This window comes from Mobula birostris, chromosome 2 (assembly GCF_030028105.1).
Source record: "Mobula birostris isolate sMobBir1 chromosome 2, sMobBir1.hap1, whole genome shotgun sequence".
Lineage (NCBI taxonomy): Eukaryota > Metazoa > Chordata > Chondrichthyes > Myliobatiformes > Myliobatidae > Mobula > Mobula birostris.
The window spans coordinates 6,257,846-6,282,959 of NC_092371.1; the positions used below are offsets into that span (position 1 = coordinate 6,257,846).

The following is a 25,114-nucleotide window of genomic DNA, read 5'->3' on the forward strand; positions in this document are numbered from 1 at the left end:
AAGGACACCTGAATAGAACTTTATTCAAAAGGCACAGTGGGTAGATAGAGCCGCTACCTCACGGCTCCAGACAACCGGGTTCCATCCCCGCCTCCGGTGCAGGAGTGTGTGCGCACATGTACGCAGAGAGTCTATGCAGTTTGCACCGTCTCCCCGTGACCGCTCGAGTTTCCCCCCGGCTGCTCAGGTTCCCTCCCACATTCCGACAACGCGCTGGCTGCAGCAGACTTGCTCCCCTGCCGTACGAGTGAGGGCCAGACCTGGGGGGTGGGGTGCTGATAAGATAATGCGGAGAGAATGGGGATGGGTGTGGTTTGCATGCACTCGATGGGCCAAATGGCCTATTCACATGCTAGATCTATTAGTTAGGCACAGCTTAAATTCTCCGGGCGTGCTAGACTGTAGGAGGGGCAGTGAGGAGGGAGCGCCACACAGTGGGAGGGGGCGATCATGAGCCATCACCATGTCCGGACTCCAGGGGTGGGAAGTTGGGGTCAGTCAGTTTAAGACGCTGAGAATCCCCACAGTGACTCCTTCCCATGCACCACCCCCACGATGATGTCACCACCTCCAGCCAGTGACCGCCGTCCACCACTGGGTCCCGGCCGCACTGCCACTGCCTCCCCCCCCACCCCGCCCAGCGATGGCCGACGTCTTCCGCCGTGTCTGGCCTCAAGGTCCCTTCCTCGCACGGGTAGTGTGAGAGGATATGCAGACATCCTCTGGAATCTCTCTGTGCCCCGGCCCTGGTCACTGGGGGAGGGGGGGCAGTGGTCAGCAGCTGGCCGAGGGCAGAGCAGCTGGGGGGAGATTCTTCCCCGGAGGGGGTGGTGGGGCCCTATGGAGAGAGAGTGAGAGAGAGAGGAGAGAGGGTTAGTCTGATCTGTGGGGGTAGGGAGAGCAACTAGCAGAATGGTGGGAGTTGAGGGAGGCTGTGAAGGAGGGGTGGGGAAGGGAGAGGAGGGGCGGGGAAGGGGGGAGAGAGTGGTCGGGGGGAAGGGATTGCAGGAGGGTTGAGGTCAGGGCGAGGTGGTGGTCAAGAGAGGGGTGAGGTGGTTGTTGGGGAAAACAGGTGGGGTGGGGAGTTTAGAGAAAAAAAAGGGGGAGATTTTGCAAAAACCGGGGGAATACGGCAAGAGAGATTCACCTGGTGGGGGGCCCACAGTGGTCAGGAATGAAATCTTCCTCAAACTGCAACGCTGACCTCTGGGTCACCGGTCGTGTTCCTGGGTTCCGCGGCAGGGGCTTCCTGGGGGGAGAAGGCTTCTGGACCAGCAGCGGCCGGGAGACAAGCTGAGGGGTGGCGGGGGAGAGAGAGAGAGAGAGAGAGAGAGAGAGAGAGAGAAGGTTACTAAACCAACCTGCGGGTGGATAGGAGGCCACTCCGTCCATCATCGCTCTGCAATTAGATTCTCATCAGGAAATCACTGCCGAAGAGGATCAGTGATAACATGTCCTCACTAACATTCAACACTTAGCCCACTGCTCTACCATCTACACTGTGTGGGTCGGAACAGCTCAAACACCATCTGTAAGTTATCCAATGATACAACTGATGTTGGCGCAATCTCAGATGGCAACGAGAAGGTGAACAGGAACGGGGTGGATCCTGCCGGGCACGGTATAGCATAGCAGTTAGTGCAAGCCTATTACAGCTTGAGGTGGAATTCAGAGTTCAACTCCAGCCTCCTCTGTAAGAAAGGTTCAATGTTCTTCCTGTCAGTGTGTGGGTTTCCTCCGGGTGCTCTGGTTTCCTCCCACAGTCCAAAGATGTACCGATTTGCAGGTTAATTGGTCATTGTAAATTGTCCTTAGCACAGGCAAAGCGTATATACAGTAGGCGGGTTGCTGGGCCGCGTGACTCGTTGGACTGGAAGGGCTTGTTCCACACTAAATAAGTAAATATTGGCTGGTGGAATGGAGTCACACAGCAGCCAGGCACTCAACATCAGCAAGAACAAAGAACTGATTGTGGACTTCAGGAACGGGAAGTCGTGAGAACACACACCATCACAAACACAAGAGATTCGGCAGATGCTGGAGATCCGGAGCAACACACACAAAGTGCTGGAGGAACTCAGCAGGGCAGGCAGCATCTATGGGGAGGAATAAACAATCGATGTTTTGGGCTGAGACCCTTCATCAGGACTGGAAAGGAAAGGGGAAGAAGCGAGAATAAGGTGGGAGGAAGGGGGAGGACTACAAAATGGCAGGTGATAGGTGAGACCAGGTGAGGGGGGAGGGTAAACACAAGGGATTCTGCAGATGCTGGAAATCCAAAGCAACACACACACACACACACACACACACACACACACACACACACACACACACACAGTACTGGAGGAACTCAGCAGGTCAGGCAGTATCTATGGAGAGGAATAAGCAGCTGATGTTTCAGGCTACAACCTTTCATCAGGGTCTCAAGCACCGACCCTTTTGGTCCTATAGTAACCCGATGTCTGCACATGATATTGCTGCTGCCAAGCTACGCATTTCACCTGATCTGTCAATAATTAGCCTGATTCTGATTCCTTGCCTCTCGACCCTATCTTGCTCAGAGATAAGTTTGTCCCAGGAGATCCCTGTCCTCCTCCCTTCCCACCTTCCAGGGACCCCAGGAAGTCCTTCCCTGGAGAGGCCACACTTGCAGATGTACAGAGGAATCTTGGGGTGCAAGTCCAATGCCCCCTGAAAGTGGGAACTTGTCTGTAGTGGGGTAAGGAAGGTAATAGCAAACTTGCCTTCTTCAGTCGGGACGTTGCCTATAGAAGTCAAAAGGTCACTTTGCAAGGTCCTGTTTAGACCAGATTTGGAGTATTGAGAGTAATTCAGGTCATCTCATTAGAGGAATTCTTTTATTATTGTCATTGTACTGAGATACAATGAAAAGCTTTTGTTTGGTTCTCAGCCAGACACGTCAGTCCATACAGCAGTACATCGAGGGGTTACAGAGACAGGGTGGGAGGGGTGTAAAGCAGGAGGGGTTCATAGAGATGAGGAAGAGTGTCAGGACTGGAGGGTGCTACAGAGACGGAGGGGGGTGTGGGGAAACAGAATGCAGAATAGAGAGTGCAGTGCAGGCAGGCAGGCAAATGAAGTGCAAGGACCACAACGAGATCACGATTCTGTCTATCAGCGTGTGAGAGGTCTGTTCCCAGAGTCTGATAACAGCGGGACAGAAGCTGTCCTCGAGCCTGGTGGTACACATTTTTAAATCTTTTGTATCTTCTGTCTGATGGGGTGGGGAGGGGGCGGGAGAAGAGAGAAGGTTGGGAGGGATCTTTGACTATTTTGGGAGCTTTTCTGAGGCAGTGGGAATTGTTGTCTACGTGAATGGAGGGGAGACTGGTTTGTCTGATGGTCCTGCAGAAGGTTTTGGCCTGAAACGTTGACTGTACTCTCTTTCATAGATGCTGCCTGGCCTGCTGAGTTCCTCCAGCATCTTGTGCGCGTTACAGATTTTCTCTTGTTTGTGCCTGATGGGCTGGGCAGCATCTCGTGGTCTTGGGCAGCGTCTCGTGGTCTTGGGCAGCGTCTCGTGGTCCTGGGCAGCGTCTCGTGGTCCTGGGCAGCGTCTCGTGGTCCTGGGCAGCGTCTCGTGGTCTTGGGCAGCGTCTCGTGGTCTTGGGCAGAGCAGGAGCAGTATTAAGCTGTGACGTATCCAGCAGTGGGAAGTGGAGCCTGAGGAAACCTCGGAGAGGTTTACCAGGATTTGTCTGGTTCGGAGAGCATTACCTATGAGAGGTTGGACATACTTGGGTTATTTAATCTGGAGCGTCAGAGGCTGAGCGAAGATCTGATGGAAGTAGAAGGTTGAATTTGAAGGCAGAATAAAATGTTAATGGCAGGAATCTTAGCAGTGTGGGGGAACAGAGGGACCTTGGGGTCTGTGTCCATAGATCCCTCAAAATTGCCACGCATTTTGATAGGGTGGTTAAGGAGGAGTATGGTGTGTCTGCCTTCAGTAGTCAAGAGATGGAGTTCAAAAGGCATGAGGTAATGTGGCAGCTCTATAAAACACAGTCATAGTCATACTTTATTGATCCTGGGGGAAATTGGTTTTCGTTACAGTTGCACCATAAATAATAAATAGTAATAGAACCATAAATAGTTAAATAGTAATATGTAAATTATGCCAGTAAATTATGAAATAAGTCCAGGACCAGCCTATTGGCTCAGGGTGTCTGACCCTCCAAGGGAGGAGTTGTAAAGTTTGATGGCCACAGGCAGGAATGACTTCCTATGATGCTCTGTGTTGCATCTCAGTGGAATGAGTCTCTGGCTGAATGTACTCCTGTGCCCACCCAGTACATTATGTAGTGGATAGGAGACATTGTCCAAGATGGCATGCAACTTGGACAGCATCCTCTTTTCAGACACCACTGTCAGAAAGATTACACTTGGAATATTGTGATCGCCTCATTTCAGGAAAGACCTGGATGCTTCAGAGGGTACAGAGCAGGTTTACTAAGATGCTGTCTGGATTACAGAGCATGTCTTATGAGGACAGGTTGAGCGAGCGTGTGCTTTTCTTTGGGTAAGTTATAGGTCAGTTGTTTTACACAGAGAGGGGTGGGTGTGTGGAAACATCCTGCCGGGGTGGTGGTAGAGGCAGATACATGAGGGACATTTAGGAAACCCTTAGATAGGCAAATGGATGATAGAAAAATGGAGGGTAATGTAGGAGGGGTTAGATTGCCAAATGTCTTTGTGAAGCCCTCCTGCCCTGGAGGGGTGCAGGAGCCAGAGGGGATTACAAAGACAGGGAAGGGTATAGGGGTTGGAGAGGGGTTACAGAGACGGGGAGGGGTGTAAGGCCGGAGGGGGTTACAGATACAGGAAGGCGTGTAGGGGCTAGAGGATGTTACAGAGATGGAGAGGAGTCCAGGGGCCAAAGAGGGTCAGGGTTAGGGAGAAGGCTGAGGAGATCGAGCTACAGGACAAAGGATTTCAAACCAGCTGCCCCCTTGGGAGCTGGTGTGGGTCAGCTGGTTTGTTCAAGCAGAAGAGCTAACCCTCCCCATTCCAACTCTCCCTCACACCTCCATCACACCCCTTCTCACTTCCCTGGTCCACAGTCTGGGATGAGCCAGGGTTGACGGGAGTGTGGATAGATATAGGCTGCTGGGAGAGTGTCTGAAAGCAGGAATGTCCCAGCAAGTTACCTGGCTACTCCTGAGGGCTGGGTCCCGAGGCAGTGGCTTGCAGAGTGGAGGTGGTCTTCCTGGGACATTCTGCTTGAGCCGAACAGAAACAATTTCAAGGATTAATAAGCCTGTAGACTATTCAAACATAACCCACTCACTTCACCAGTTTTGCTCAATTCATCGCAAAAATTCCTCTCAGCAACAATCTTAACTTTCTATACTTCCTGAACCGATAAGATCACAAGACCATACGATACAGGAGCAGAAGTAGGCCATTCGTCCCATCGTGTCTACTCCGCCATGCAATCATGGGCTGATCCAATTCTTCCAGTCATCCCCACTCCCCTGCTTTCACCCTATACCCTTTGATGCCCTGGCTAATCAAGAACCTATCTACCTCTGCCTTAAATGCACTCTCCACAGCCGCTCGTGGCAACAAATTCCACAGATTTACCAGCCTCTGCATCTTTGTTCTAAATGGACGTCCTTCAACCTCTTTGGAAGAACTTACTCGTTAAGTAAGGATGGACAAGAACGTACTGTAATGCTGAGACTTCATAAGGCATTGGTGAGACAACATCCGGAGAATTGAGAGCAGCTTTGCATCCAATATCTAAAGAAGGGTGGGCTGGCATTGGAGAGGGTCCAGGGGAGGTTCATGAGAATGATCTCAGGGATGAAAGGGTTAATGTACGAGAAGCATTTGATGGCTCTGGGTCTGTACTCACTGGAGTTTAGAAGAATGAAGGGTGGGGGGAATCTCATCGAAATCTGTCAAATATTGAAACTCCTAGATAGAGTGGACATGGAGAGGATGATTTCTACAGTTGGAGAGTCTCGGACCAGAGGGCGCAGACTCAGAATAGAAGGACATTCAGTTAGAGCAGAGATGAGGAGGAATGTCTTTATCCAGAGGATGGTGAACCCATGGGATTCACTGCCACAGGGGGCTGTGGAGGCCGAGTCACTGGGTATATTTAAAGCAGAGGTTACGGGGAGATGGGAGGCCAAGACACTGGGTATATTTAAAGCAGAGGTTACAGGGAGATGGGAGGAGAATGGAGTCGAGAGGGATAATAAATTTTATTTTATTTTTATTTAGAGTCATAGAGTGGAAAAGGGCCTTCCATTCCAATAAGCCACGCTGCCAGCCACTTGCCAATTTAACCCGAGCCTAATCGCAGGACAATTTACAACGACCAATTACCCTACTAACTGGTGCACCTTGGGACTGCAGGAGGAAACCAGAGCACCCGGAGGAAAGCTCCATGTTCCACGGGGAGAACGTAGAAACTCCGAACAGATTGAACTGCGAGCTCCAATGCCTCACGCTGTGACATTGCGCGAACCACTACGTTACTGTGGCGTTCATTAGCCATGATGTGATGGCGGACCAGACAAATTGAATAATTCGGCTCCTACGTCTTACGTTAACACCTAGATTTATTCCTATGTGACCCAGGCAAAGTGATTGAGTGGAGGGGTTGGTGTTGGGGACTCAGATTCGGGTAGCGAGGTTCTTAAGTTTAACCAGAGAGCAGCCGGGTCAGTAGTAAGAGGACGGGCACCAGCTTCCAGCTGACCATACCAGGGCCCTCAGCCAATGAGCAGAATGTGGTAGGACGTCCTCCCTCAAACATCCTCAACCCCCTCCCTCCAAGACTGAGCTGGAGTTCCCCCGAGAGCAGGTGGTGGTGATCCAAACGGGAGGGGTTTACAATGACCTCAGCCTTGTAACTGGATCACAGAAACCTTTCCAGGCGCAGATCCATGGTCTCGCGAGATTAACGGATGCCATCACCATGAACACCACCTCGCTATTCCTCTCTTACGCTATTTTTGTAATTTGAGGCAATTTTTGTGTACTGCATTGTACTGCTGCCGTAACACAACGTGTTTCACGGCACTCGTCAGTGATAGTAAACCTGATTCTAAAGGAAGCAAGTTTTTCCCGCACTGAGCGGTGTTATCTGGAACCTGCTGCCAGAGGTGGTAGTGGAATCACTACATTTTAGAGGCTTTTAAATAGGCAAGGTATAAAGAAAATAGACCTAATGAGAGAAGATGTGGTCAGTGTAGATGGACAACAATGGACATGATGGGCTGAAGGGCCTATTTCTGTGCCATTCCACTCCATTCTTAAGGATGTTGCCAGGACTTTGTTTATAGGCAGAGATTGGACAAGTTCTCAGGTTTTTAAATTAATTGATTAATTTGCATATTCATATACCTATTTATGCATGTATTTACCTATTTATGTATTTATCTGATTATTTATTTATTACTTTGCTTTCTTTCCAGGAGACAGGACTCGTCAGCCGTGGCTGGCAGCTCAGCTAGGAGAAAGAAAACTCTGACCTCAAACCTCTGCTGCCTTGTGGCTGTACCCGCTCCTGGGGAGGGCTTCAGGGGTAAACCCTGGGGAAAAAGTCCGGAGCTGGAGTCTCTAAGGCAGTCCTATGTTGAGTTCAAAGCTGACTGGCAACTCCTGCGATGCCGCTCGTGCCAAACTGTGTTATCTCTGCCATTCCTTCAGATTCATCAGCTGTGTGGAGAGAGGAGCCCACTGCCCGGGCAGCAGCTCGTTCTCCATATCGTACTGACCTGACTTCGACAGCTAGGGTGCCACATCCACGGTTGACCCCAACCAGCGGAGGGCCTTACCTACCTCCTCCTTTTCGTATTTGCACAATTTGTCAGCCTTTGTAGTTTTTCATTCATTCTACTGTACTAATGTGAATGCCTGCAAGAAAATGAACCCCAGGGTAGTATTTGGTGACATATACGTACTTTGATAATAGAATTCACTTTGGACCTTGTACTTTATTCCGTAAAGTGTAGGAGACTAAGGGGTGACTTTACAGAGGTGTATAAAATTATGAGGTGCACAGACAGAGTGAATCAACTCTATTTTATCCAGTGATGGGGAATCAAGAACAGGGTTAAGGTGAGAGGGGAGAGATTGATTTATTTACACACACACACACACACACACACACACACACAGACGCACACACACAAAGTGCACACATACACGCAGACATGCGCGCGCACAGACACGCGCAGACACGTGCGCGCACACAGACACAGACACACACACGCGTGCACACACACACGCGCAGACACGCACGCGCACACAGACACACATACATACACGCACACACACACACAGGTGGTGAGTACACCCCCAGGCAACCACATCCTGTCGTCCCCTCTCACAAGAGCGACAAGGACGTTTGGTGTGCTGGTTTGGAGTACAGGAGTTGGGAAGCTGTGACTGCACTCGAGAGTCGTATACAGATTTGGTCACAGGATGTCATTGAGCTGGAAAGTGTGCAGAGGAGACTGAAACTTCAGAGTTGGAAGTCAAGTTATTTATCAAAGTATATATACACCACCCTGAGATTCATTTACTTGCCGGCATTCACAGTGGAACAAAGAACTATAACAGAATCAACGAAACACCACACACAACAAAATTTATGAGGATATTATCAGGATGCAAAGGTTTGAGCTTAGGGAGAGGGTGGACTTTCTCCCTCTATGGATAACCTTACAGGGGTCACGAGGGGTATGGACAGGGAGATGCACACAGTCTTTTTCCTGGGGTAATGGAACCTATTGGCAAGGAGCACAAAGGTTTAAGTTAAGAGACAGAAGATTTTAAGGGGGACCTGAGGGGCAGCTTCTTTAGCCAGAGGGCGGTGAGTGTGTAAGTAACGAGCTGGGTGAGCAGGCACATTCAACCTTTCCTATCTGTGTACCTGTCCAAGTGTCGTTTAAATGTTGTTAGAGGGATATGGCCAAGCACAGGAAAATGGGGCGAGCTTGGATGGGAATCTTGGCCGGCAGGGTTGAGTCGGGCCACAGGCCCTGTTTCTGTGCTGTGATTCATGGCTGCTGGGTCAAAAGGTCTGTTTCCATTCTGTACGACACCACAAGTCTACTGAAAACACGATCCTGTTTCACATCGTCATGGGATCCATCTGAAGTCATCAAGCAGCCTCAGATGGATTCATCCACTTCTCAAGATATCCCGATTGCCACATCTGGCTCCCTCTCCAACTGGCAGTGTTGGGGGGGGCGGTGGTGGAAGAGTGTTCCGGGCACCTCAGCGAGCGAGGCATCTGAAAGTGCCAAGGACTTCCCTCCAACCCTCGCCATCTTGGCTTGTCCATCACCACGAAAACCCCACCCAACCCCCTTCCCCAGCCCCTCTCGTCCAATCAAACACACCCAGCGAGTCACATGGTGGTTACCTGGCGAGCATTCACCATAGGGTCAGGCGGAAGAGGCATGGTAGGTGGAGCAGATCTGGAGGGTGGTTGAGGGACAGGCTGTGAGGAGGGAAAGAGAAAGAACACTAAAGTACACGGAGAAGGGAAAGACTAGAGGAGACAGCCTCATGGAGGACTTGGTTAGGCAAGCAACGTTAATGATCTCACACAATCAATGACAGGTGACTTTCTTATTACCATGACAACTGAGGGAAAGGCAAGCAAATGGAAGCAAGCGGACACTTATCGCCCCCTTAAGAGGGTGTGGGCAGTGACCCAACATCTCCGGCCACAGTCCATGTGGGGCGAGGGCTCCCGTTGTGCTGGGAGATCTCTGGGATTCAGACCCGGAGACGGTGAAGGAACTGCTGATATATTTCCCAGTCAGTATGGTTGGGGTGGGGGGGGACCTGTAGGTGGTGGTGCACCCCTTGGCGGGAGAGGTGGTGGGTTCAGGAGTAACCGTCAGAGTATGCCGGGAGAGAAACACGGTGTGTTTAGTAGATGGTGAACACTACAGCCACTGTGGTGGAGGGAGGGAATATTTGGGTTTTGCTGGGATACTGATCAAGCTGGTTGTTTTGTACTAGATAGTGTCGAGATTCCCAAGAGCTCAGAGTCTATCCCCCACCTGAGTCTATCTTCTTCCCCCTTCCCTTCCAGTCCTGATGAAGGGTTTCAGCCTGAATTCTTGACTGTTTATTCATTTCCACAGATGCGGAGTTCCTCCAACATTTTGTGTGTGTTGCCCTGGATTTCCAGCATCTGCAGAATTTCTTGTGTTTATAACGTGGCGGATGTTGAGTGCATGGACTAACTCCACCCAGGGAAGTGGGGAGTGTCCCATCACAATCCTGACCTGTGCCTTGTAGACGGGGGAGAGATCTTGGGGGGGTCAGGAGGTGAGTTACTCACCCATGGCATCTGACCTGTTCTTGACCCATTAGCTGGACCTGGATTTGGAGGGAACACGTGGATAGTATCATTCCTTGTTAGGACTGTGTGGGACCTGGGGTGTGGGGTGAGTATTCATCTGTAGCACTACCACAGTGGGACAGATCACTTTTAGACAGATAGGGCCACCCTGACACCCAAATGTCCTCATTCACATCGAGATAAACCAACTAATAAGCAACCTTCCGATAAAGATTAGCTTTATTTGTCATTTACGTTGATATCTACAGTGAAATGCTTCATTTGTGTCATTTCAAATCAGCAAGGATGTGCTGGGGGCAGCCCACAAGTGTCACCACGTTTCTGCTTCCAACATAGCATCACTAGCCCTAATTGTACGTCTTTGGACTGTGGGAGAAATCTGGAGCACACGGAGGAAGCCCACACGGTCACAGGGAAAACGTACAAACTCCTTACAGACAGCGGAATTGAACCCCGATCACGAACGGTGTAAAGCGACTGCGCCAACTGCCGCAGCCCTACCTTGACTGTAAGGGCTGGCCTCAGTTCTGTCTGTATTCGGTCAGGAGGTTTATACCGCATTCGGCCCACAGGAGGCGCCCAACTCCCATTTTCCACCCTGGAATCCCTGGAACATGGGAAGGCAAAAGTCAAAGAGAATGTAACGGCAGGGTTCAAATGAAAAACTAATAAAAATGTAATCCAAAGCACCTCGGTTGTACCAGACAAGGACAGAAAGTATAAAAGAGTACAGCGCAGAACAGACATTTCACTCCACGACCCTTTAACCTACCGAAAAATCAATCTAACCCTTCCCTCCAACATAACCATTTTGCTTTCATTCATGTGAATATCTAAGACTCTTAAATGTCCCTAATGTACTGTACCTGCCTCTACCACCAACTCAAGAACGGCATTCCGTGCTCCCACCACTCTGTGTCAAAAAAAACCTACCTCTGACAAACCCCCCCCCCCCCCTTCAAGTCACCACCATTTCTGCCCTGGGAAAACAGTGCTGGCTGTCCACACTATTGATGTCTCTTATCATCTTATACACCGCCATCGTCACCTCTGATCCTCCTCCACTCCAAGGAGAAAAGCTCTAACTCACTCAACCTATCCTCATCAGACACGCTCTCTAATCCAGGCAGCATCCTGGTAAATTTCCTCTGCACCCTCTCTAAAGCTCGCACACACTTCCTATAACGAGGCAACCAGAACTGAACACAGTACTCCAAGCCTGGCCTACTTGCTTACTCAAGTCCATCACCCCTACCGGGGCAAAAGCAGCTCAACCGAATCCTGGGCCTGGCTCGTTCAACATTTCCTCATGAGAAAAGTTGGGACGTCACAACTTCATAAAACGTTGCTCAAACCACTCTTGGGAGTATTGTTTTTGGTTCTGGTTGCCATAAGCTGTGTTCGTGGTGAAGAGGAGGTTCACCAGGACACTGCCTAGATTGGAGAACTTTAGTTACAAGGAGAGATCTGACGGGCTGGCCTCATTTTCCCTGGAGTGAAAGAGGCTGGGGGCGGGGGGTGACCTGACAGAGGGAGGAGAGGCATGGATAGGGATGGGTCGGCAGAATTTGCTCCCGTTGGTGGGGAAGGGCATTAAAAACAAGGCGGTGTGGCTTTAAGCAGAGAAGGAGAAGATTTAAAGGGAATCTGTGGGATGAGTGTTTCACACAAGCAGAATCAATGTCTTCAATGCCAACAAAAGAGCTGATCATTGACTTCAGAAAGTTGGGCAGTGCACGTGCCCCTACCCACATCAACAGTGTTGAGATTGTGAGGATCAAGAGCTTCAAGGTCTTAGAGTGAACATGACCAGTCACATTGATGTCACAACCAAGAGAGCTCACCAACACCTCCACTTCCTCAGGAGGCTAAAGAAATTCAGCACGTCCCTGTTGATCCTTACAAATTACTAAATCGATTGACAATAAACAGAATTCCATCTGGATGCATTATGGCTTGGGTCGAAATCTGTTCTGCCATAACCACAAGTATCTGCAGAGAGTTGTGGACACAGCTTGGTACATCACAGGAACCAGCCTCCTCTCCATGGACTCTTGTCTACACTTCTCTCTGCCTCAGTAAAGCAGGTAGCACAATCAAAGAGCCCAGCCGCTCTCCTCTCCTCTCTCCCATCAGGCAGAAGATACCAGATATACAAAAGCCTGAAAGCACATCCCACCAGGCTCGAGGACAGCTTCTGTCCACTGTTATCATATTGTTGAACGGACATCTTGTACGATAAGATAGACCCCTAGCCTCACAATCTACCTCGTTTACCTGCACTGCTCTTTCTCTGTAATTTTTACACTTTATTCTGCATTGTTATTGCTTTACCTCGTTCTACCTCAATGTAATGATCTGACCTGTATGAACAGTATGCAAGACAAGCTTTTCACTGTACCTTGGTACACATGACAGATACCTTTTAAGAGACACTTAGAGAGATACTTAAAGTGTAGAATAATACATTCTAAATGCAGACAAACAGGGATGGGAGATATGGCCTGTTTCTGTACTGTACAACTCTGAGGCTCCACAAATACCGCTCACATAGGCTTGGAAAACGTTTTTCACTGGAAGGCGGGATTTATCGCCTGTCCTACGGCCTAAATCTGGCTTGGCCATGGAAGGTGGTCTTTGAGAATCAATGGTGAACTTGCAAGTTGGACTGACAACCCAAATATACTAGCGAGTTACATCACAGCCTGCTATGGAAACACCATTGCCCTTAAAACAGAAAATCCTACGAAGAGTTGCTGGTGAACGCAGCAGGCCAGGCAGCATCTCTAGGAGGAGGTACAGTCGACGTTTCAGGCCGAGACCTTTCATCAGGACTCTTCATCCTGACGAAGGGCCTCGGCCCGAAACGTCGACTGCACCTCTTCCTAGAGATGCTGCCTGGCCTGCTGCATTCACCAGCAACTTTGATGTGTGTTGCTTGAATTTCCAGCATCTGCAGATTTCCTCTTGTTTGCATCATACATGGCCCAGCCCATCACGGGTAAAGCCCTCCCTCCCTACCACTGGGCACATCTACATGGAGCAGTATCACAGGGAGGCCGTGCCCATCATCAATCAGGGACCCCCACCCGGCCCTCGCCCTCTTCTCATGGCTGCCATCAAGGAGGAGGTACAGGAGCCTCAGGACTAGGTTCAGGAACAGTTATTACCCCTCAGCCATCGGGCTCTTGAACCAATGGGGACAACTTCACTCACCCCAACACTGACATGTTCCTATAACCTATGGAGTCACTCTTAAGGACTCTTCATCTTATGTTCCTGATATTTATTGCTTATTTACTTATTGTCATTATTTTTCTTTTGCAGTTGCACATTGGTTCTGTGTCTGTCCTGTTGTTCATTGATTCTATTATGATTTTTGGATCCACTGAGTGTGCAAGACAACGACTATCAGGGATGTATATGGTTACACGAAAACCTTCGGTACATGTGCTCATCTAGGGAGCTAAAGGCTTTTGCACAGTGCGGTATTTGTCAACGTGGAGCAGAGGACAAGTTTGCAAATCTGGCGGGAGAAAAGGATTCTGGGAATGGCGAGGGTGGGGCGTCGCGAGAAGAGTGCGGGACACAGGGGAAACCCACACAGTCACAGAGAGAGAAGCTCACACCCATCCTCACTCACCCTCACACGCAATCACCCTTCCATTCTCCCACTCGCCCTCACTCACCCTCACTCAGAACTCGCACTCCCTCACCTGCACACACACACACACACACACCCGCCTCTTGCTCTCCCTTGCTCGCATTCCCTCATCCGGCGCCCGAGGTCAGGACCGAACCCCGGCTCTCTGGAACCCCAGCTCTACCCACTGCGCCACTGGGTGAAGGGAACCAGGAGGAGAGGGGAAGCACTTCTGCACACACGAGGAGCTGGCAACCAGGACAAGCTTCCTCAGCAAGAAGAATCCGCCGTAATTCCCCGAGGGATAAAGGCCAGGAAGGGAAGAATGTGGGGTCAGGAAGGTTAAATGCAGAGTTCACTCAATCAGGCTACAAAGAATTGGCTCAATTTCCCTTCCTTCCGGCACCTGCGCCAGTTCTGTAGACAGGAACTGATGTCACACGCCTGAGTGGCGTGATGGCTCTCTGCAATGCCTGTTGGCAGAAGGCAGACTGCCCAGATCACAAACTCTACCTTTCAAGATTCGAGTTTGTTCAGTGTCGTTTCCAGCACACAAGTGTAAAGGAGAACAAAATAATTGTTTCTCCAGATCCAATGCAGCATTAAAAAAAACCCATGACAGGCATAACGAACACAATTTTAAAACAAAAAAACACAATAAATACAAATGTAAAATCAATCCTACTAAACAGTGTACAAGTAACTGCTGGACTGTGGCCATATACACATTATTTTACATACAGACTGATTTTTATGTCCATAAATGGTTGCCAGCCGGAGTATCTGGACAGAAGGTGACTGACAGGAAATGACGAAGTGACAAGACAGAACTCAAAAACTATTGTTTTTTTCGAGAGTTGTGACATGACAACTTGGAGTCACATTCCATTGAATCAAAATCATAGCACACTCCCAGGGCAGGGCCTTCAGATGGTGAACGCATTAGTGTGAAGATGGATACAGGGCTTTAGGAAAAGAGTGGGGTGGTGCGATTAGTTTTGGAACGCTCACAGGGCTGTGGGGAGAGAGTAGGGTAGTGGGATTAGTCCGAGGAATGAAACAGGACTGTGGGGAGAGAAGGGGAGGTGGGATTAGTCCGGGGAATGAAACAGGACTGTGGGGAGAGAGGGGGAGGTGGGATTAGTCCGGGGAATGAAACAGGACTGTGGGGAGAGAGGGGGAGGTGGGATTAGTCCGGGAATGAAACAGGACTGTGGGGAGAGAGGGGGAGGTGGGATTAGTCCGGGGAATGAAACAGGACTGTGGGGGGAGAGTGGGACAGTGGGATTAGTTTGACTGATACAGGACTGTGCGGAGAGAGGAGGACAGTGGGATTAGTGTGGGGACTGATACAGGGTTGTGGGGAGAGAGGGGACAGTGGGATTAGTGTGGGGATTGACACAGCACTGTGGGGAGAGAGGGGACAGTGGGATTAGTTTGGGGACTGATACAGGACTGTGGGGAGAGGGGGACAGTGGGATTAGTTTGGGAACTGATACAGGATTGTGGGGAGAGAGTGGGACAGTGGGATTAGTGTGGGGACTGATACAGGATTGTGGGGAGAGAGTGGGACAGTGGGATTAGTTCGGGGACTGATACAGGATTGTGGGGAGAGATGGGACAGTGGGATTAGTTTGGGGACTGATACGGGACTGTGGGGAGAGAGGGGACAGTGGGATTAGTTTGGGGACTGATATGGGACTGTGGGGAGAGGGGACAGTGGGATTAGTTTGGGGACTGATACGGGACTGTGGGGAGAGAGGGAGTCAGTGGGATTAGTTTGGGGACTGATACAGGACTGGGGAGAGAGTGGGACAGTGGGATTAGTTTGGGGACTGATACGGGACTGTGGGGAGAGAGGGGACAGTGGGATTAGCGCGGGGACTGATACAGGACTGTGGGGGGAGAGTGGGACAGTGGGATTAGTTTGGGGACTGATATGGGACTGTGGGGAGAGAGGGGACAGTGGGATTAGTTTGGGGACTGATACAGGACTGTGGGGAGAGAGTGGGACAGTGGGATTAGTGTGGGGACTGATACGGGACTGTGGGGAGAGAGGGGACAGTGGGATTAGTTTGGGGACTGATACAGGATTGTGGGGAGAGAGTGGGACAGTGGGATTAGTGTGGGGACTGATACGGGACTGTGGGGAGAGAGGGGACAGTGGGATTAGTTTGGGGACTGATACAGGATTGTGGGGAGAGAGTGGGACAGTGGGATTAGTGTGGGGACTGACACAGGGCTGGGGAGAGAGTGGGACAGTGGGATTAGTTTGGGGACTGATATGGGACTGTGGGGAGAGAGGGAGTCAGTGGGATTAGCGCGGGGACTGATACAGGATTGTGGGGAGAGAGTGGGACAGTGGGATTAGTTTGGGGACTGATACAGGATTGTGGGGAGAGAGGGGACAGTGGGATTAGTTTGGGGACTGATACGGGACTGTGGGGAGAGGGGGGACAGCTGGATTAGTTTGGGGACTGATACAGGATTGTGGGGAGAGAGGGGACAGTGGGATTAGTTTGGGGACTGATACGGGACTGTGGGGAGAGGGGGGACAGCGGGATTAGTTTGGGGACTGATACAGGACTGTGGGGAGAGAGGGGGTCATTGGGATTAGTGTGGGGACTAATACGGGACTGCAGTTACAGGATTCGTCTCGGGATTGATTCAGGGCTGTGGGGAAACAGGTTTCCAGAAGAGAGATTCAGCACCATCACCTCCCGTCACCCGTGGACACCACTCCCCCGACACCGTTCCTCCACACCTCCTCACCTGTGCCACTGCGGACGTTTGCCTAGTTTCTGAAGCTCGCTCCGCACCACGTCTCTTTTCAGATAACACAGGAGGCCAACAACGGCGGCAAACAGGAGGGTTAGGACTAAGGCCACTACAAGGGCATGGCTCTCTGTGGTGAAGAGTAGAAAACACACACACTTGTCACGTCAGAACGTTCACCTGTCACCACCGAACACAACCCGCCTTCCCCCCCCCCCTCTACTACGTCTCCCTCTCACACTTATATCTGCCTCTACTTGGGGTACATTTACAGAGCCAACTGGGCTCGGTCAGTACAGAGAGGGGGAGAAGACATTTTCCACATGGAGGGGGTGGTTGGATGAGTCTTTAGATTATTCTCCCAGTCGGTAAGGATAGGCGACAACACCCTCACTACAATTAGTCTAAACACTGATGTTCCACAAGAACATGTCCTCAGTCCCAACTCCACTCCCTGTACACTTGTGACTGCATGGCTAGATTCTGATCTTAGTCCATCTAAGAGTTTTCAGACGATACTACCATAGTGGGATGTAGCTCAAAGAATGATAGGTCAGACTGCAGGAAGGAGATAGAGAGATTATTAACGGTGTCCTTTCTCTTAATGTCAGCAAAACTAGAGAGCTGGTCATTGACTTCTGGAAGGATGGGGGTGGTGTGGTTCATGTGCTCCTGTTGACATCAGTGGTGCTGAGGTTGAGAGGGCTCCTAGGAGTGAACATCACCAATATGCTGTCCTGGTCCAAGAAAGCCCAGCAGCATCTCCACTGCCTCAGGAAGCTAAAGAAATCCAGCAGGTCCCCATCGACCCTCACCAGTTCTTACAGACACACCCCAGAAAGCATCCTATCCAACTGCACCACAGTTTGGTGTGGCAACTGCTCTGCCCAAGACCACAAGAAACTACCGGGAGTTGTGGACACAGCTCAGCACGTCACAGAAACCAGCCTGCACTTCTCGCTGCCTCAGGAAAGCAGTATAATCAAATACCCCACCCACACTGGATTTTACCCAGTCCTATCAGGCAAAAGACACAAAAACCTGAAAGCACACACCACTGGGCTCAATGGCAGCTTCTATCCCACTGTTATAAGACTATTGAACTGCCCCCTAGTACTGTCAGATAGATCTTTGACCTCAGAATCTACCTTGTCGTGACTCTGCACCTTTCCTTCGATCATTCGGTTCTTGAACCAATGGGCACAATCCCAATCACTACCTCAGTATAACAACACCGAGACCTCTTTGCATTGCAGTGGAATTCTTTTTCATGGCGTTCAATCCAGAGAGTCTGAGGTGCATCTTGGGAAGACAAACCAGAGTAGGTCTGGAACACCACGGTAGCGTGGCAGTTAGTGCGATGTTACTAAAACCCAGGGCAGAGTTCAGAGTTGAATTCCACTGCCATCGGTAAGGAGAAGGCTTTTGGCACCCCGGGCCTTCACCAGTCAGGGCATCGAGTGCAAAGGCTGGGACGTCGGGGCACCCAGTGTAAACGCTGGGACGTCGGGGCACCCAGTGCAAAGGCTGGGACGTCGGGGCACCCAGTGTAAAGGCTGGGATCTCGGGGCACCCAGTGCAAAGGCTGGGACGTCGGGGCACCCAGTGTAAACGCTGGGATGTCGGGGCACCCAGTGTAAACGCTGGGATGTCGGGGCACCCAGTGTAAAGGCTGGGATCTCAGGGCACCCGGTGTAAAGGCTGGGATGTCAGGGCACCCTGTGTAAAGGCTGGGATCTCGGGGCACCCGGTGTAAAGGCTGGGATCTCAGGGCACCCGGTGTAAAGGCTGGGATGTCAGGGCACCCTGTGTAAAGGCTGGGATCTCGGGGCACCCTGTGTAAAGGCTGGGATCTCGGGGCACCCGGTGTAAAGGCTGGGATCTCGGGGCACCCGGTGTAAAGGCTGGGATCTCGGGGCACCCGGTGTAAAGGCTGGGATGTAATGTTACAGCTGCATAAGACGGTTGGAGGCTGCATATGGAGTAAAAATGTTCTGCTCACCCCGTGATAGGAACTACATCATTCAGCTGGAAAGACAGCAGACAAGATCTACGAGGACGTTGCCAGAACTGAGACTGAGTTACAGGGAAGGTTTGAGCAGGCTGGGACTGGAGTGTAGGAATCTGGGCAGGATGACTAATAGAGGTGTACAAAATCTCGAGATAGGGTGAATGCACACAAACTTTCCCCCAGGGTTAAGGAATCAGGAACTAGAGGGCACAGGTTTAAGGTGAGGGGGGAGAGATTTAATAGGAACCTGACAGACAACTTCTTCAGCCAGAGAGTGGTCAGTAGATGGAACAAGCTGCCAGAGGAAATGGTTGTGGGTGGGTACATTAACAACATTTAAAATACACTTGGGCTGATTTAGAGGCCAAATGCAGGCAATGGGACTAGCTTAGACAGTCTTGAATTGACATGATGGGCCGAATGGCTGCTTCCATGTGGTCGGGCTGTATCCCGTGTTAGATTGTATCACAGACTTTTGCCTACCTTGTGCCTCCTGCACAGGCCCACTGTCGATGCTCCCTCCATACCCTGACCCCGAGCAGAAGGGTGGTGCCCACCCTGCGTCACAGTGACAGTTGTCATTGCTGTTGCAGACCTGAGGAGGAGGAGAGGAAGATCCCGGTGAGAGTGGGGGAGCCCTGGTACTGTTCCTAATCAACGAGGGCAGTTTCTCCACACCTCTTCCGCTTCCGTGGTTCCCAGTCCCTCCCATTGGAAGCTCCCAAGATCAGCGGCACTTAATTCCACAGGTTAAGTCCAATGCAAGTGTGGACGGTGGGAGTGAATGGGAAGGGGTGGGGTCCCATTGGGAGTGAATGGGAAGGGGTGGGTCCCATTGGGAGTGTGGACGGTGGGAGTGAATGGAAAGGGATGGGGTCCCATTGGGAGTGTGGACGGTGGGAGTGAATGGGAAGGGGTGGGTCCCATTGGGAGTGAATGGGAAGGGGTGGGGTCCCATTGGGAGTGAAGGGGAAGGAGCGGGGTCCATTGGGAGTGAATGGGAAGGGGTGGGTCCCATTGGGAGTGTGGACGGTGGGAGTGAACGGGAAGGGGTGGGGTCCCATTGGGAGTGAATAGGAAGGGGTGGGGTCCCATTGGGAGTGAAGGGGAAGGGGTGGAGTCCCATTGGGAGTGTGGACGGTGGGAGTGAATGGAAAGGGATGGGGTCCCATTGGGAGTGTGGACGGTGGGAGTGAATGGGAAGGGGTGGGGTCTCATTGGGAGTGAATGGGAAGGGGTGGGGTCCCATTGGGAGTGAAGGGGAAGGAGCGGGGTCCATTGGGAGTGAATGGGAAGGGGTGGGTCCCATTGGGAGTGTGGACGGTGGGAGTGAACGGGAAGGGGTGGGGTCCCATTGGGAGTGAATAGGAAGGGGTGGGGTCCCATTGGGAGTGAAGGGGAAGGGGTGGAGTCCCATTGGGAGTGAATGGGAAGGGGTGGGTCCCATTGGGAGTGTGGACGGTGGGAGTGAATGGAAAGGGATGGGGTCCCATTGGGAGTGTGGACGGTGGGAGTGAATGGGAAGGGGTGGGTCCCATTGGGAGTGTGGACGGTGGGAGTGAAGGGGAAGAGGTGGGTCCCATTGGGAGTGTGGAGGGTGGGAGTGAATGGGAAGGGGTGGGGTCCATTGGGAGTGTGGAGGGTGGGAGTGAATGGGAAGGGGTGGGGTCCATTGGGAGTGTGGATGATCGGAGTAAATGGGAAGAGGAGTTATCCCATTGGGAGTGTGGATGGTAGGAGCGTTTGACAGCTCTGGGTCTATATTCACTAGAGTTTATCAGAATGAGGAGGAAATGTCATTGAATATTGAAGACCTGGATAGAGTGGACATGGAGAGGATGTTTCTTATAGTGGGGCTGTCTTGGTCCAGAGGGCTCAGTCTCAGAACACAATTTGTCCGTTTAGAACACAGAGAAGAAGCCAGAGTGGAATTCATTGGCACAGGGGGCTGCGGAGGTCAATTCAGTGGGTATATTTAAAGCAGAGGTTGATAGGTTTTTAATGAGTAAGGGCGTCAAAGGACCTGGGAGAAATCAGATTGGGGTTGGGAGGGATAATAAATCAGTCATGATGGAGAAGAGTCTATGGGCCAAAGCTTTAATTCTGCTCCTATGGCTTTTGGAGTGAATGGGAAGGTGGTGGGGGCAGGCGGGGAGGGGGGAGAGATTTTGGTTGGAATGTGGACCGGGGAGGGTGGGGGGAGATTTTGTTTGGAATGTGGACGGTGGGGTTGAATGGGAAGAGGTGTGGTCCCATTGGGAGTGTGGACAGTGAAGAGCCAGGAAGACGAGGGTTGTCCTTCAAGCATATTCTCACTAGCTCTACTGCCCAGATGGAACCCCCTCATTGGACGATCCCATTCTGCGCTGGAATAGAACAACTTACCCCATGGTTATTACACTTGCTCAGGCACTTTTCCACCCCAAACACAGCCACGTCCTGGCATCTCCTGTCAATGCAAGCCTGCAGCGGAGAGAGACGGAAATTCTTGGATTTAGTGTCATGGAGATACCTGCACCAGGAGTCAGACTTGCACGAAAAGAAACAGACCCTTCAGCCCAATTGGTCTATGCCAACCAAAATGCCCATGTGCCCACGTTTGGCCCATATTCTACACTTTTCCCCTCCACGTACCATCTAAATGTTGTTAATATACCTGCCTCAACCATCTCCTCTAGCAGCTTGTTCCATAGACTGAAAAAGTTACCCCTTCTCTCCCCTCTCACACTAAACCTGTGCCCTCTAGTTCCTGATTCCCCAACCCTGAGGAAAAGGCTGTGCTTTCACCCTATCGCTGACTCTTATTATTTTATACACCTCCACAAGGTCACCCCTCAGTCTCCTACGCTTCGAGGAAGAAGACCCTGCAAGTCTAACTTTTCCCTGTAACTCGGGCCCTCGACTCCTGATAATATCAGTCTTAACAGAGTCACACAGAACCACAAGATGGCTCCTCCCGCAGTCTCCCCTCCTCACCGCCCCTCCCGCAGTCTCCCCTCCTCACTGTCCCCTCCCACAGAGTTCCCTCCTCACCGTCCCCTTCCCCAGCCTTCCCTCCTCACCTCTCCCACACAGAACTCCCTCCTCACCCCCTCCCACAGTCTCCCCTCCTCACTGTCCCCTCCCCCAGCCTTCCCTCCTCACCGTCCCCTTCCCTCCTCACTGCCCCTCCCCCAGCCTTCCCTCCTCACCGCTCCCTCCCCCAGCCTTCCCTCCTCACCTCTCCCACACAGAACTCCCTCCTCACCCCCTCCCGCAGTCTCCCCTCCTCACCACCCCTCCTGCAGACTTCCCTCCTCACTGTCCCCTCCCGCAGCCTTCCCTCACCACCCGCTCCCCTCCTTACCACCCCTCCTGCAGCCTTCCCTCCTCACCGCCCCTCCCCTCCTACCGCCCCCACCCACAGACTTCCTTCACCGCTCCCCCACAGAACTCCCTCCTCACCCCCCTCCCGCAGCCTTCCCTCCTCACCGCCCCTCCCGCAGACTTCCCTCCTCACTGGCCCTCCCCAAGACTTCCCTCCTCACCGGCCCTCCCGCAGACTTCCCTCCTCACTGTCCCCTCCCACAGACCTCCCTCCTCACCCCTTCCCGCAGCCTTCCCTGCTCACTGCCCCCTCCTAACCTCCCTCCCATTGCATTCCCTCCTCAAATCCCTCCCACTTCTCCTCGCTGCCTCTCCCACGGCACTTCCTCATTCCTACCCCCTCCACAGTGCCCCTAACTTGCCAACGCTCCCTCAATACCCCTCTCGCTTCACCCTCCCCACTACCCCTCTGCGGCAATCCCTCAATGGCCCATCCTCATTCTCCCCCCACCCCCCCCCCCGTACCTTGCCCTGCCCACACACGGTGCCGGGCATGACCAGGGCAGGGTCAGCGATGTCGTCGCCGAGGTTGAAGTGCGTGCCCCGGCAGTTCAGCTCCTGCTCACCGCGCCGCACCTTGGTCACCAGGATCTGGGCGTTGGAGCCCAGCACCGGCCGGTCGCTGCCCCCGTCGCACTGCAGCTTCCCGCACCGGCTGTCCCTGTGGGGAGGGGGACGCAGGTGAGGTCTGGCCAAAGTCTCCCCCCCTCCCACACCAACCACAGACCCCGGCCCGGCCGCGGAGGGCGAAGAGACGGTGGGCGTCCGGGGTGCCAGCACACAGCTGGGGGGGGGGGGGGGGGTCGTCCGCGGTTGGAGTGTAGGATCAGGAGGTCAGGAGGTCAGTAAGAAAGGAATGGGGAGGGGGATAACGGAGGGAGCCTGGGTTTGCAGGGGTTGGGGAGAGGAAGGCTTGGGGTTAGATGATGAGACAGAAGTCAGAGGGGAAGATGAGGGGCAATTGAGTTTGAACTTGGGGTAGGAGCTGAGTGTCGGGGGTCAGAGGAACAGGGGGAGAGGGAAGAGTTGGGACGGTGTGGGGAGATGGGGATTTTCCCGAGGATAGAGTGGATATCCAGGGATCAGAGATTAGAGGGGGACTGGGGGTGATGGGTGGAAGTTAAGGGGGTAGGGTCAGAGGTCGAATGGAAGACGTCGGGGTGACAGAGGGGGAATGCCAGGGGCCAGAGGGACAGAACGTATGGTCTCCAAGTTGTAAAAAATATATATTCAAGCTCAGTTCCTGCTGAGATTTTCTGGTGAAACAGGGAAATCAGGGCTTAGGCATCAGGGGTTAGATGGTTATGAAGGGGGAGGTTGGGGATTGAAGGGGAATGTTGGGATTGGAGGTCAGAGGCGTCGGGGGGAGAGGGGGAGGAGACCAGAGGCGTCGGGAGGTTGGGGTGGGGGGGGGGAAGGAGGTCAGTGAGTGATACAAGGGTGACCCACTCCCCCCCCCCCCCCGGTACTCACTCTTCGGAGCAGCGGAGGAAGGTGCCGTTAGGTGTCTCACCACAGTTGCCGTAGATATCGCCCTTGGTGTTGATGGAGAAGCAGATGTCGGGGGCCTGGACCGAGCCTAGGGAGGGAAGGAGTCATCACTAAGGTCAAGGGGCAAATCCACAAGAAACAGCCCCCCCCCACCTTCCAAATACCACCCCTCCAACCTCCATTCCTCCCAACATCCCTCCAACCCCCCATCACAGCCACTCCTCCCTAACTCATCCCTCCAGTCCCTCCTCATCACAGCCACTCCTCCCCAACTCATCCCTCCAGTCCCTCCCCATCACAGCCACTCCTCCCCAACTCATCCCTCCAGTCCCTCCATCACAGCCACTCCTCTCCCAACTCATCCCGCCAGCCCCATCACAGCCACTCCTCTCCCAACTCATCCCGCCAGCCCCATCACAGCCACTCCTCTCCCAACTCATCCCTCCAGTCCCTCCATCACAGCCACTCCTCTCCCAACTCATCCCTCCAGTCCCTCCCTATCACAGCCACTCCTCTTCCAACTCATCCCTCCAGTCCCTCCCTATCACAGCCACTCCTCTCCCAACTCATCCCTCCATTCTCTCCATCACAGCCACTCCTCTCCCAACTCATCCCTCCATTCTCTCCATCACAGCCACTCCTCTCCCAACTCATCCCTCCAGTCCCTCCCCCATCACAGCCACTCCTCTCCCAACTCATCCCTCCAGTCCCTCCCCATCAACAGCCACTCCTCTCCCAACTCATCCCTCCAGTCCCTCCCCATCAACAGCCACTCCTCCCCAACTCATTCCTCCAGTCCCTCCCTATCACAGCCACTCCTCCCCAACTCATCCCTCCAGTCCCTCCCCCATCACAGCCACTCCTCTCCCAACTCATCCCTCCAGCCCCTCCCTCCCCATCAACAGCCACTCTTCCTCAAATCTCCACCCTGAAACTCCTCTCCAGCCCCCAGCCCAAAGGCTAGGCTCACCTGGGCCCCAGAGGACCTGGCACTGGGCTGGGAGGGTGAGGCAGGCTCCGTTGTAGCAGTAGGCCCTCCCGCCATCACAGGACAGCCCATTGCGCAGGAAGACGTTGGGCGGGCAGTAGGGTGAGAGTCCTGTGCAGTACTCAGGGAGGTCACAGTCCCCCAGGGGTGGACGGCAAAGGGTGGCTGCTTTCTTCAACTGAGGGTGGGCAAACAGAGGGAAGACGTCACCTGGTGTAGCCATTTGGCAACGCAATGAGGCCGCTCGCCCCATCTGGCCCTTCCTATTTTACCCACAATTCCTTGGGCACATCCTGCACGGGATCCGATCAGCAGAGAAACAAGGCCTTCTGCCCACTGCGTCTCATTTCCCCGCCCACTGTTTCCCACGCCTTGGTGCATGGGGTTGGGGAGTGTGTGTAATGGGGTCAGAGGGTCACTCGCACTCTACCTCTCGCTCACAGTGGGGCCTGTGTCCTGGAGACCATGGCAAAGTCA

At 52.6% G+C, this 25,114-nt stretch overlaps 1 protein-coding gene across 5 annotated transcripts in view; it reads right to left on the reverse strand.

Moving 5' to 3' along the window:
• adam15 (ADAM metallopeptidase domain 15) overlaps window positions 1-25,114 on the reverse strand; it is a 57,179-nt gene continuing 32,065 nt past the window's right edge. Inside the window, exons 14-24 of one of the 5 annotated variants that reach the window (XM_072281654.1) lie at window positions 24,620-24,815; window positions 23,632-23,737; window positions 22,624-22,819; window positions 21,178-21,255; window positions 19,276-19,387; window positions 16,779-16,911; window positions 10,865-10,970; window positions 9,410-9,487; window positions 5,169-5,237; window positions 1,148-1,293; window positions 1-838 (exon numbers count right to left, since the gene is read on the reverse strand). In XM_072281654.1, coding sequence (XP_072137755.1) covers window positions 775-838; window positions 1,148-1,293; window positions 5,169-5,237; window positions 9,410-9,487; window positions 10,865-10,970; window positions 16,779-16,911; window positions 19,276-19,387; window positions 21,178-21,255; window positions 22,624-22,819; window positions 23,632-23,737; window positions 24,620-24,815 — 1,284 coding nt within the window. In that variant the 3' untranslated portion in view covers window positions 1-774. Of the gene's footprint in view, window positions 839-1,147; window positions 1,294-5,168; window positions 5,241-9,409; window positions 9,488-10,864; window positions 10,971-16,778; window positions 16,912-19,275; window positions 19,388-21,177; window positions 21,256-22,623; window positions 22,820-23,631; window positions 23,738-24,619; window positions 24,816-25,114 lie in introns of all 5 variants that reach the window. The other 4 variants (XM_072281646.1, XM_072281663.1, XM_072281662.1 and 1 more) reach the window with 4 other exon arrangements.